At 42.3% G+C, this 12,037-nt stretch overlaps 1 protein-coding gene across 6 annotated transcripts in view; it reads left to right on the forward strand.

Annotated features, from left to right (window-relative positions):
• The window catches only part of depdc5 (DEP domain containing 5, GATOR1 subcomplex subunit), a 267,024-nt gene that overhangs the window by 189,227 nt on the left and 65,760 nt on the right, over positions 1–12,037 (forward strand). For 4 of the 6 annotated variants that reach the window (XM_073055636.1, XM_073055637.1, XM_073055638.1 and 1 more), the window contains exons 35-37: positions 646–754; positions 2,442–2,666; positions 9,521–9,690. In XM_073055636.1, coding sequence (XP_072911737.1) covers positions 646–754; positions 2,442–2,666; positions 9,521–9,690 — 504 coding nt within the window. The remainder of the gene's footprint in view (positions 1–645; positions 755–2,441; positions 2,667–9,520; positions 9,691–12,037) is intronic. The other 2 variants (XM_073055639.1, XR_012100187.1) reach the window with 2 other exon arrangements.

Consider the following 12,037-nt stretch of genomic DNA (forward strand, 5'->3'; position numbering starts at 1 on the left):
GGCAGCATCTATGGCAGAAAGTGCAGTCAATGTTTTGGGCTGAAACCCTTTGACGGTCCTGCTGAAAGGTACTTTTTTCCATGGATGCACCCTCTCTAGCACAACCATAACCTTCCTATAATGTGGTGACCAGAGCTGCCCACAGTGCTCCAATTGAGGTCTGAAAAATGTTGAATACAGTTGGGGTTTTGAATGCCTCCCTGTGAACATATCCTTCCACAGCCCAACCATGTGCAGGTCAGCAGGTAAATTACCTCTCTGTAGAGAGCCAGATCTATTGATGGGTTACGAGACTGAGATTATTGTTTTGAGATCTGACAGATACTTGATGTTTAAACTGAATGCCTGACTTTCATGTTATACAACATGGGCCATGTTAAATTTTCAGCTTCTAGCAAAGACTTGATTGTGAATCAGAATCAGGCTTATTATCACTGACATATGTCACGAAATCTGCAGTACAATGCAATCCATAAAATATACAGTAAGAAATGTATATAAAGAAAAATTAAATAAATAGTATAAAAAGCAAGCGAAAATAATGAAGTACTTTTTATGGGCCTGCTCTGAAATCGAATAGTGGATGCTGTTCCTAAAATGTAGAACTGTGGAATGGACCATTGTTTTGTGTGAATCTTTGTGCAGAAAATGCTGGATGAGCAGCTGATTGTTCATGCCTTTGGGGAATCCATGCGGACCTTTGTGTACGGTTTCTACCTGTACCGACTCCTCTCAGACAAAGACACCGAGAAAGGTAACAATTTACTTCATTCTGGTGACCTCTGATTCAAGAACAATAGTACCAAAAGATCAAAGTTGTATAAGATGTTGGTGAAATCAGGTCACCTTGAGTTTTGGTCACCTATAGGAAAGCTATAAATAAGTTTGAAAGGGTTCAGAGAAAATCTACAAGGATGTTGCTGGGACTTGAGGACCTGAGTTATAGGGAAAGGTTGAATAAGTTAGGATTTTATTCTCATGAACACAGGAGAATGAGGGGAGATTTGATAGACATACAAAGTTATGAGGGATATAGATTAGGTGAATACAGGCAGACTTTTTCTACTAAGGCTGTGTGAGACTAGAACTAGGGGTCATAGGTTAAAGGTAAAAGGTGAACTATTTGGGGGAACCTGAAGGGATCTTCACAGGATGGTGAGTGTTGAACGAGCTGCATGGGAGTAGTGGGTGTAGTTCAATATTAATATTTAAGAGAGTTTTGGGTAGATACATGGATGGGGAGGGCTATGGTCCAGGTGGAGGTTGTTGGAACCAGACAGTTTGGCATGGACTAGAAGGGCCAAAGAGCCTGTTGCTGTGCTGTAGTACACTCTGACTGTAAACAAAGCAAAGGAACTTCTGGTTGAGGTGTGGTTGCTAGTTTTTTTTTATGGTAGATAATCTGTGCACAAAACAGTCTTGTTGACAGAAGAGGTTGTGTGGTGGATGTGGTCAGTAGACTGAACTGTTTAATTCTGCTTTTAGAACCATAGAACATTACAGCACAGAAACAGGCCTTTTGGCCCTTCTTGGTTGTGCCAAACCACAGGTGTTAACATCAGACCGCACTTGACTCTGAATGCCTTTGCTACTTTTTGATGATGAAGCTTGGTAGAATGTCATCACTTTTGACCTAGTCATAGCACTGCACAATGTTGGCATTCATTTTGAGAGGGTAAGAATTTAAATACAACAATGTAATGTTGAGGCATTGGGCAGATGGCACTTGGAGAATTGAGTAGTTTTGGGCCCTGTATCTAAGAAAGGATGTGCTGGCGTTGGAGAGGGTCCAAAAGAGGTTCATGAGAATGATCCTGGGAATGAAGAAGTTTATATATGGGGAATGCCTGATGGCTCTGGACCTGTACCTGCTGGAGTTTAAAAGAGAAAGAGTGGAACTCCGTGAAACCTGTCAAATATTGAAAGGCCCAGATAGAGTGTATGTGGAGAGGAATCTAGGACCAGAGGATACAGCCTCAGAATACAAGGACATCCTTTTAGAATAGAGCTTAGGAATTTCTTTAGCCAGAGAGTGGTGAATCTGTGCAGTTCATTGCCACAGATGGCTGTGGAGGCCAAGTCATTGGGTGTATTTAAAGCAGAGGTTGATAGTTTCTTGATTAGTAATGGAGTCAAAGGTTATGGAGAGAAACCAGGAGAATGGGACTAAAAGGAATAATAAGTCAGCCATGATGGAATGGTGGAGCAGAATTGATTGGACGAGTGGCCTAATTCTGCTTTTATATCTTAAGGTTTTATGAACTACTTCAGGTGCTTTAAGGATGTGGACAGATGCTCGGTTAATGCAAATGTTTCTTTTCACTTGAACATCCATAATGTTTGCTGAAGGTGATGTAACTGGGTTAAGAGAATGACTGGGTGATTTCTGTGTGTGTATCTGCACATCAACCATCATCAGAGTGACTCTTTCCTCTCTGCAGGGACAGTGCAGCCTTCCACTATTTGGTACACTTCCACAATGGACGACCTGGTGGCCTTCCAGCGCAAGTGGTTTGAGGTGGCTTTCCTTACAGAAGAGCGACTTCACGTTGACATTCCTGCCTTCCTGTTACCGTGGTTACCCAGTAGGCCAGCATCCTATGCAAGTAGGCACAGTTCCTTCAGCCGCAGTTTTGGAGGACGAAGTCAAGCTGCTGCCTTACTAGGTAGATGCACACCACAGGCAGCAGGGGTTGGTCTCCAAAGGGATGAGCTCATGTGGACACACTGCCTCCTCCCATTCTGCACACTGGCTGCTCAGATTATTTGTATCTGTCTGTTATATCTGTTTCAGAAGGCAGTGAGCCCTGTTTTGATCAGAGCTTCCCACACAGCCTGCATGTCTTTCCAATGCTTCAAGACTACCTCTGTTTCAGTATATATAACATGCCTGGCTTGCTTAATATGAAACCAAGTCTTGGAAGTATCTTACTTCTGTGAAAATTCCTTCCTTTTCTTAGAACATGGAACACCACAATACAGGCCCTTCGGACCACAATGTTATGCTGACATTTTAACCTATTCTAAGATCATTCAAACCCTTCCCTCGTGCATCTTTTCCATCTGCAGTTTCTCAAAGTTAAAGCTAGTTTTTGGGTTACCATTCCCCCTCTGTTGTATCTTTGACTGATGCATAGCAGTGTTTTTGGCACCAAGTGACTCCAGTATTTTGGCTTGTAGCTTCTTGCTCCTAATGTTTTACCTGGCTGGTGTGGTGAGAAAAGAAGAATGTCTTTGAGTAGGAAGTCCCCAGTTCTTCCCATGACTTGCTTCACATTGAAAGGAGCTAAATATCTTGTACCCAATGTCAGTGGAACATAAATGTGGGAGGAAATTGCAGAGACCTTGGCCATGATCTTCCAAACATGTATGCAACACACAGAATGCTGGAGGAACTCAACAGGCTAGGCAGCATCTATGGGAAAAATACCACAGGCAGCAGGGGTTGGTCTCCAAAGGGATGAGCTTGGCAATCGACATTTCGGGCCAAGACCCTTCAGCAGAACTGGAGAAAAAACAGCTGAGTAGATTTAAAAGGTGGGGGAGGGGAGAGAGAAGCACAGGTGATAGGTGAAACTAGGAGGGGGAGGGATTAAGTGAAGAGCTGGGATGTTGATTGGTGAAAGAGATACAAGGCTGGAGAAAGGGAGTCTGATAGGAGAGGACAGAAGACCATGGAAGAAAGAAAAGAGGGGAGGAAAACCAGAAGAAGCGATGGGTCTGCAAGGCGATAAGGTGAGAGAGGGAAAAGGGGATGGGGAATAGTGAAGTTGTAGGGGGCTGCACTACTAGGAGTTTGAGAAATCGATGTTCATGCCATCAGGTTGGAGGCTACCCAGATTGTTCCTCCAATCTGAGTGTGACCTCATCACCACAGTAGAGAAGGCCATGAATTGACATATCCAAACATCTATGAATGCTTGAGGTTAGTAAATTGCAGATGTTTAGACCCTTGTTCAAAATAGCTAGGGGGTTTAAAGCCAGTGACTGCAGATTATTTAGTTAAACTTGGTGATAAAAAAGTTTCTGGAAAGAATGATCAAGGACAACTTGGAGAGGTATAAAGACGTGATTCATCAAATGATTACAGAGATAAGGGACTTCTGGTTTGTTGATATGCTGGAGAAGCTCTGGCAATTCTTGGTACAGAAAAGGTTGGAGAGGATCTGATAGAGCGATGTAAAATCATCAGCAGTATTCATAGGGTGGATGGAAAGCAACTGTTTCCCTTCATAAAGGGTGAGGCGGGGTAGTAAAGGGATGGAGAGAAACTTCCCCTTCATAAAGGGTGGGCGGGGCCCCATTCTCCTTAGTTCCTTTTAAGTAACCTAGTTCTTTGAATAGTTTTTATAATCTGAGTTGGAAGTGTGTTGGGGTATTAATAGGAGTCTGGAAAATCTTTTCAGTCCAGCATCAATAAAGTCACAAATAAGACAGATTATCAGAGTTTGGTAAGAAATTACTAGGTCATCCCCATTCCAGATGGTATTTGTGTTGCCACCATGTCATTAAGACAAGAAGACAGGGTTTACCTTGAAATTTGCAATGGATGTATGACTGGCTCTTGTACTAACACAATGAGGTAACTGATAGGGCTTGAAATCAAAAGTGGGGACTGCCTGTTGAAACAGAATTGACAAATTGCTCGAACCTATTTTTGACCACTAAGCTTTGCTAACCATTTGTGCTCAAATGCTCATTGTGACAAAGCACTATTGTTTTCAAGCAGATGTAGCCTACAGCTATGGAAACTTATGGTAGCTCTTTGTGATCAAGCTGTTAAGTTGACGTATTGTATCTGTTCCTTTTCTGGCTTCATTGGTAGCAATTGCCTATTAAGCTTTTACTAAATCTCTGCTGTCCACATGAACTCATTGGTTCCTCACTTGGATATTATTGGCTGATTCCCTATGCAAAGCCTGTGATGTGGTACTGTGTGTATAATAGAGCTCAGGAACAAGCTCTAACTCTACTATAATCACCCCAATAATCTTCCCTTCAAATAATTTGCATGCTTCCTCCTCCCCTTTTGACCTTACTATGGTAAATTGGAATATATGCTGTTTGAAATGGCTTGAAAATTACCTTTCTTGAGAAGGTATCCTAACTCATCTGGGCCAAGGGGGAATCCCGTAATCTGTATTGAATAAGCTATTGATTTCAGCAAAGATGGGTATTGTGAATAACTTGCTTGGTTAGATAATTTATCCTGCATTACTGTTACTGATCACCACCTAGTGCCCTTTCTGGAAACAAGGCGACATTCATTCAAAATGCCTTTCTGCATTGATGCCAACTGCCTAGACTCCCACAAGAAGGGCCATGTGGCAGAAGTACTTGAAGACCATCACACTTGGGCAACCATTGGTCTTTCGTGGATATGAAGGCCTTGAGATGTCTGCAGTAGGTAGTCTAAGTCTCTGAAGCATATCAGGTGTAATCAGGTGCCAGGTCTAATGTCTTAATCAGGTTCCCTATTCAACCAAAGTTTGTACTGGTCAACATCTCCTTTGCTGTGTATATAAAGGTGGGGGGGGGGGGGTGGATCAGGAAATGGTCCATGTTTATCAGGGTTTCATCTGAACCTTTATTGTTGGAGGACCATGTGGTGTAACACAGACAGTGTGATAGAGCACCTTTCTTCCTCGCACCTTGCAGTGACAAAACTGAAGGGGCTCTGGCATGATATATAAAACATCCGTAGCCGTGGCTGAGGTGCTAGAGGATGGAGGAGAGCCAATATTGTTCTATTGTTCAAGAAAGGCTTTAAGAATAAGTCAAGAAATTACAGGCCATTGAGCCTGACATCAGTCAAGGGTAAATTATTGGAAAGTATTTCAATAGACAGGGCCTGATAAGTGACAGTCATTGTAGCTTTGTGTGTGGTAGGTCATGTCTCATCAATGTTCGAGTTTTTTTTTGAGAACGGTACAAGGAAGATTTATGAAGAAAAGGCAGTGCACGTTGTATCCATGGACTTTAGCAAGGCCTTTGACAAAGTCCCGCATGGGAGGCTGATCGAGAAGGTTAAGTCACTTGTTATTCAGGAACAAGTAGTAAATAGGATTCAGCATTGGCTTAGCAGAAAAAGCAGAGGGTAATAGTAGATTGTTGTTCTTCTAACTGGAGGTCTGTGACTAGGAATGTGACACAGGGATTGGTGCTGGATCCATTGTTGTTTGACATTCATATTAATGATCTGGATGACAATGTGGTAAACTGAATCAGCAGATCTGATGATGAAACTAAGATTGGGTGTGTAGTGGACAGTGAGGAAGGATGTCAAAGCTTGGACCAGCTGGAAAACTGGCAAATGGAATTTAATGCAGATAAGTGTGAGGTGTTGTACTTTGGAAGGGTAGACTTACACAGTGAATAGTAGGGTACTCAGGAGTGCAGTAGAATGGAGGGTACCTGAGGGTGAACTTCACTCTGAAGGTAGTGCAAATGTGGAATGAGGTGATGGATGTAGTTCAATTGTAACATTTAAGAGATGTTTAGATAAAGACAAGGATGAGATGGGTATGGAGGGCTATGATCCAAGTGCAAGTAGATAAAACTCAGTGGAAAAACAGATTGGCACAGACAGTGTAAGCTGAAGGGCCTGTTACTGTGCTGTAGCGCTCTGTGCCAACGTAGTGTGTAAAGCTTGCGCTTCATTGAACAAGTCGATGTTAACATGGAACTCAACCACTGAGTACTCACAAATGTGGGCATTGTCTGTGTAAGGTAGCTCACCACTGAGGCTGGTGTGACCTTGGTTCTAGCGAGCAGTTGCCATAGGTTGAACAGGTATCCATTAGTTCTGAAAATTCACTCCCCTTCTGCAGGCAGTTTTTAGAGATTAGCTGCAATGTCACAACAGAAGAACATGAGGAAGATGCTGAGGCAGTGATGCAGCCTTGTTCGCCTCTGGTCTTTGCTGAGGTTGGCTTCATTACAGATCCGGTGGTTAGCATCATGGCTGGTGTACTGTCTTGAAGCAAATGTAAAATGCAGTTCAATTTCTCTGGTGACTGAATTTAAAGAGCAGGACTTGGTCTCTCTTGACTGATAGGGTAAAAGGTTTTGATAGAACTGAAAATGGCCCTTCTTGCAATTATCTCTGTGGTGCAGTTCATGCCTCCAGACAATGCCTGTGATTTAGGGAACAGCTCCCTCCCCTCTGGGACTACACAGGGTGAAGAACAATATTGCACCTGAAATAACTAGGCTTAACTCAACAAGCCTTCACTAGGAGAGGGAAACGGAAAAGCTGTCTTCAATGGTCGCTTCTGGGAAAAGTGCTAGATGTTTGAGCTCCAGGGTTGGTGGTCATTACCCAGTGAAGCAGAGCTCCTGGCATAAGGCAGCACCTACAGTTTTCAGTTGGTATTAAATAAATAGCAGTTTCTCGCAGACGTCATGTGGATTCGAGAACTAATGATAGCATCCATTATTTCCTCTCTAGTCTGTGCTGTACACGGTAATTATCTGTACCTCACTGACTGTTGTTGTTTCTCTGCTTCTTGCTTCATCTTCTGAACTGTTATTTTCCTTTGCTCTTTCTCCTGATGTCTCCCACATAGCACCATAAATGACACCTTGTGATATTCCCCCATGTTTTGTAATCTTTGGAGCTGATTTCTGTTATGTTCCATTTTCCATTTTGGCTCCCTTCTTTTCCCCTTCCCTTCTCACCTGCCCATCACCTCCCTCTGGTACCCCTCTTCCTTCCCTGTCTCCCATGGTCCATGCTCCTCTCCTATCAGATTCCTTCTTCAGCCCTTTACTTCTTCCACCTCTGACCTCCCAGCTCCTCACTTCATCCCCTCTCCTTACCCCACCCACCCACATTCCCCCTCAACTGGTTTCAGCCATCACCTCTAGCTTGTGCTCTTTCCCATTCTCCTCAGCTTCATATTCTGGCTTCTTACTCCTTTCTTTCCAGTCTGGATAAAGGGTCTCCGCCTGAAACTTTGGCTGTTTATTCCTTTCCATCAGATGCTGTCTGACTTGATGAGTTCCTCCAGCATCTTCCTCCATGTTCCTCTGGATTTCCAGCATCTGTAGAATCTCTGCTTTATAATTCCCTTCATATTCATGTTTTTATCTAAACGCCTTTCAAACACCACTATTGTACGTACTTCTGCCACTTCTCCCGGAAGCCAACCACTCTTGTGTTCTTAAGAAATTTACCTAGAAATCTTCAAACTTCCCCTACCACCTTAAATACATGCCCTTTGTATTCTGGATTCTGACTGTCTACCCTGTCTATGCCTTTTATTCTTTAAACTTCTACCTCCTCTCCCCTCAGCTTCTGCCACTCCTGAGGAAACAACCCAGGCTTGGCCAGCCTCTCCTTATAGCATGTGCCCGCTAATCTAGGCAACATCCTAGTAAACCTCTTCTGCACCGTCTCCAAAGCCACATATTCTTCCTGTAATGGGGCAACTGGAAATGCATGCAATATTCCAAGTGTGGTCTGACTAAAATTTAGAAGGAGAATGGATCAAATCTATTTGTCAGTTACTTGTATTAGGAAATTGCTGTAGTGTGTTGACATGACATGCGACAAAAATAACAATCAACAATTATAAAAAATTAAAATAAAGTTGGAGGTTAAAATATGGATATAGAATAAAATCTGCATAAATACCAGCATGTATTTACAATGTAAACAGCATTATACAATGTAGTTTAAATGTTAACAGCACAGTGCAGTGACAGGGGTAATAGATAGAGGGGCTAATAGATAGTTGGTAGTGGGGCTAACCAGAATGGTTGATCAGATTAACTACCTGGGGGAGGAAACTTGAAAGATGGTGTGGTTTTTGTTTTAATACCCCAAATAACACTTTCTAGAAGGGAGCTTTTGGAAAAGGCAGTTTGCAGGGTGGGTTGTGTCTGCAATGATTTTTTTCCTGCCCACTTCTCTGTCCTGGACAAAGTCCTGCAGTGATGGTAAACTGCTGCCAATGACCTTTTCTGCTGACCTGACAGCTCACTGTACCTTTTGTATATGGTGAGAGGATGCTGCACCAAACCAGACAGTAATGGCTGATGTGACAATGCTCTCTATGATGGCAGTGTTGAATTGCACAGGATGTTCTGGGGAAGATGGAATTTCACAAACTGCACCATGAAGCATTCTCTCATATTGTCAGAATTATAGTGCAAGTGTTCAGAGAACATCTGAAGTTTATCTTACTCTTTAACGTATCATGTTTAAACAAAGTAATCCCTGCATCTCTTAACACATAAAATCTTCATTGTCCACCTGCCCTCTTGCATGCCAGCTGATTTCGAATGGTTCGGAGTCTTCCAAGTGTCCAAACTTACCAACAAATCAAAATGTTTAGGCTCCACTTCAAGCATGTACACCCACTAGGAGCAGATTTTAGTTGGTTCATGTCAGATCTTAGTAAGTGTGTGTTATTGTGAAATAGGAGCTTGAGCCTTTAGAGTTGAGCTGCATTTAGAAAAGTCTCTGGTTTTAATGTGCTCCTGACTGCTTCCTTGTGACTTCTTCCACCTTCAGCTGCCACAGTCCCTGAACAAAAGACAGTGACGCTGGATGTGGATGTCAATAACCGCTCGGACCGCGTAGAGTGGTGCAGTTGCTATTACCACGGCAACTACTCACTGAGCGCTGCGTTTGAAGTCAAGCTGCACTGGATGGCAGTGACATCAGCCATGCTCTTTGAAATGGTAGGTGTATTTAGCCATATAACAATTACAGCAAGGAAGCAGGCCATCTCGGCCCTTCTAGTCCATGCCAAATGCATACTCTCACCTAGTCCCACTGACCTGCATTCAGCCCATAACCCTCCATTCCTTTCCTGTTCATATACCTATCCAATTTTACTTTAAATGACAATATCGAACCTGCCTCTACCACTTCTACTGGAAGCTCGTTCCACACAGCTACCACTCTCTGAGTAAAGAAATTCCCCCTCGTGTTACCCCTAAACTTTTGCCCCGTAGATCTCAACTCATGTCCTCTTGTTTGAATCTCCCCTACTCTCAATGGAAAAAGCCTATCCACGTCAACTCTATCAATCCCCCTCATAATTTAAAATACCTCTATCAAGTCCACCCTCAACCTTCTACGCTCCAAAGAATAAAGACCTAACTTGTTCAGCCTTTTTCTGTAACTTAGGTGTTGAAACCCAGGTAACATTCTAGTAAATTTCCTCTATTTTGTTGACATCTTTCCTATAATTCGGTGACCAGAACTGTACACAATACTCCAAATTTGGCCTTACCAATGCCTTGTACAATTTTAACATTACATCCCAACTCCTATATTCAATGCTGTGATTTATAAAGGCCAGCATACCAAAAGCTTTCTTCACCACCCTATCCACATGAGATTCCACCTTCAGGGAACTGTGCATCATTATTCCTAGATCACTCTGTTCTACTGCATTCTTCAATGAATGTCCTATTTTGATTATTCCTACCAAAATGTAGCACCTCACACTTAACAGCATTAAACTCCATCTGCCATCTTTCAGCCCACTCTTCTAACTGACCTAAATCTCTCTGCAAGCTTTGAAAACCTACTTCATTATCCACAACGCCACCTATCTTCGTATCATCTGCATACTTACTAATCCAATTTACCACCCCATCATCCAGATCATTAATGTATATGACAAAAAACATTGGACCCAGTACAGATCCCTGAGGCACACCACTAGTCACCGGCCTCCAACCTGACAAACAGTTATCCACCACTACTCTCTGGCATCTCCCATCCAGCCACTGTGGAATCCATTTTACTACTTCAATATTAACACCTAAAGATTGAACCTTCCTAACTAACCTTCCGTGCGGAATCTTGTCAAAGGCCTTACTGAAGTCCATTTAGGCAACATCCACTGCTTTACCCTCGTCAACTTTCTTAGTAAACTCTTCAAAAAATTCAATAAGATTTGTCAAACATGACCTTCCACACACAAATCCATGTTGACTATTCCTAATCAGACCCTGTCTATCCAGATAATTATATATATCATCTCTAAGAATACTTTCCATTAATTTACCCACCACTGACGTCAAACTTACAGGCCTATGATTGCTAGATTTACTCTTAGAACCCTTTTTGAAACAATGGAACAACATGAGCAATATGCCAATCCCCGTTTCTAATGGCATTTGAAATATTTCTGTCAGAGCCCCTGCTATTTCTACACTAACTTCCCTCAAGTTCCTAGAGAATGTCCTGTCAGGACCCGGAGATTTATCCACTTTTATATTCCTTAAAAGCTCCAGCATTTCCTCCTCTTTAATTGTCATAGTTTCCATAGCTACCCTACTTGTTTCCCTTACCTTACACAATTCAATATCCTTCTCCTTAGTGAATACCGAAGAAAATAAATTATTCAAAATCTCCCCCATCTCTCTTGGCTCCACAATTTTATCCCCCACTATCCTTTTGCTGTTAATATAACTGTAGAAACCCTTTAGATTTATTTTCACCTTACTTGCCAAAGTAACCTCGTATCTTCTTTTAGCTTTTCTAATTTCTTTCTTAAGATTCTTTTTACATTCTTTATATTCCTCGAGCACCTCATTTACTCCATGCTGCCTATATTTATTGTAGATCTCTCTCTTTTTCCAAACCAAGTTTCCAATATCCCTTGAAAACCATGGCTCTCTCAAACAACCTAACAGGAACATAAAGATTCTGTACCCTCAAAATTTCACCTTTAAATGACCTTCATTTCTCTATTACATCCTTCCCATAAAACAAATTGTCCCAATCCACTCCTAAATCCTTTTGCATCTCCTCAAAGTTAGCCTTTCTGCAATCAAAAATCTCAACCCTGGGTCTAGTCCTATCCTTCTCCATAATTATATTGAAACTAATGGCATTGTGATCACTGGACCCGAAGTGCTCCCCAACACATATCTCTGTCACCTGACCTATCTCATTCCCTAACAGGAGATCCAGCAATGCCCCTTCTCTAGTTAGTTGGGCTTCCCAGTCGTATGTGTGGAAAATTAAAATCTCCTACAATCACAACCCTGTGCTTACTACAAATATCTG

The sequence above is a fragment of the Hemitrygon akajei genome, chromosome 9 (genome assembly GCF_048418815.1).
Source record: "Hemitrygon akajei chromosome 9, sHemAka1.3, whole genome shotgun sequence".
Classification (NCBI taxonomy): Eukaryota; Metazoa; Chordata; class Chondrichthyes; order Myliobatiformes; family Dasyatidae; genus Hemitrygon; species Hemitrygon akajei.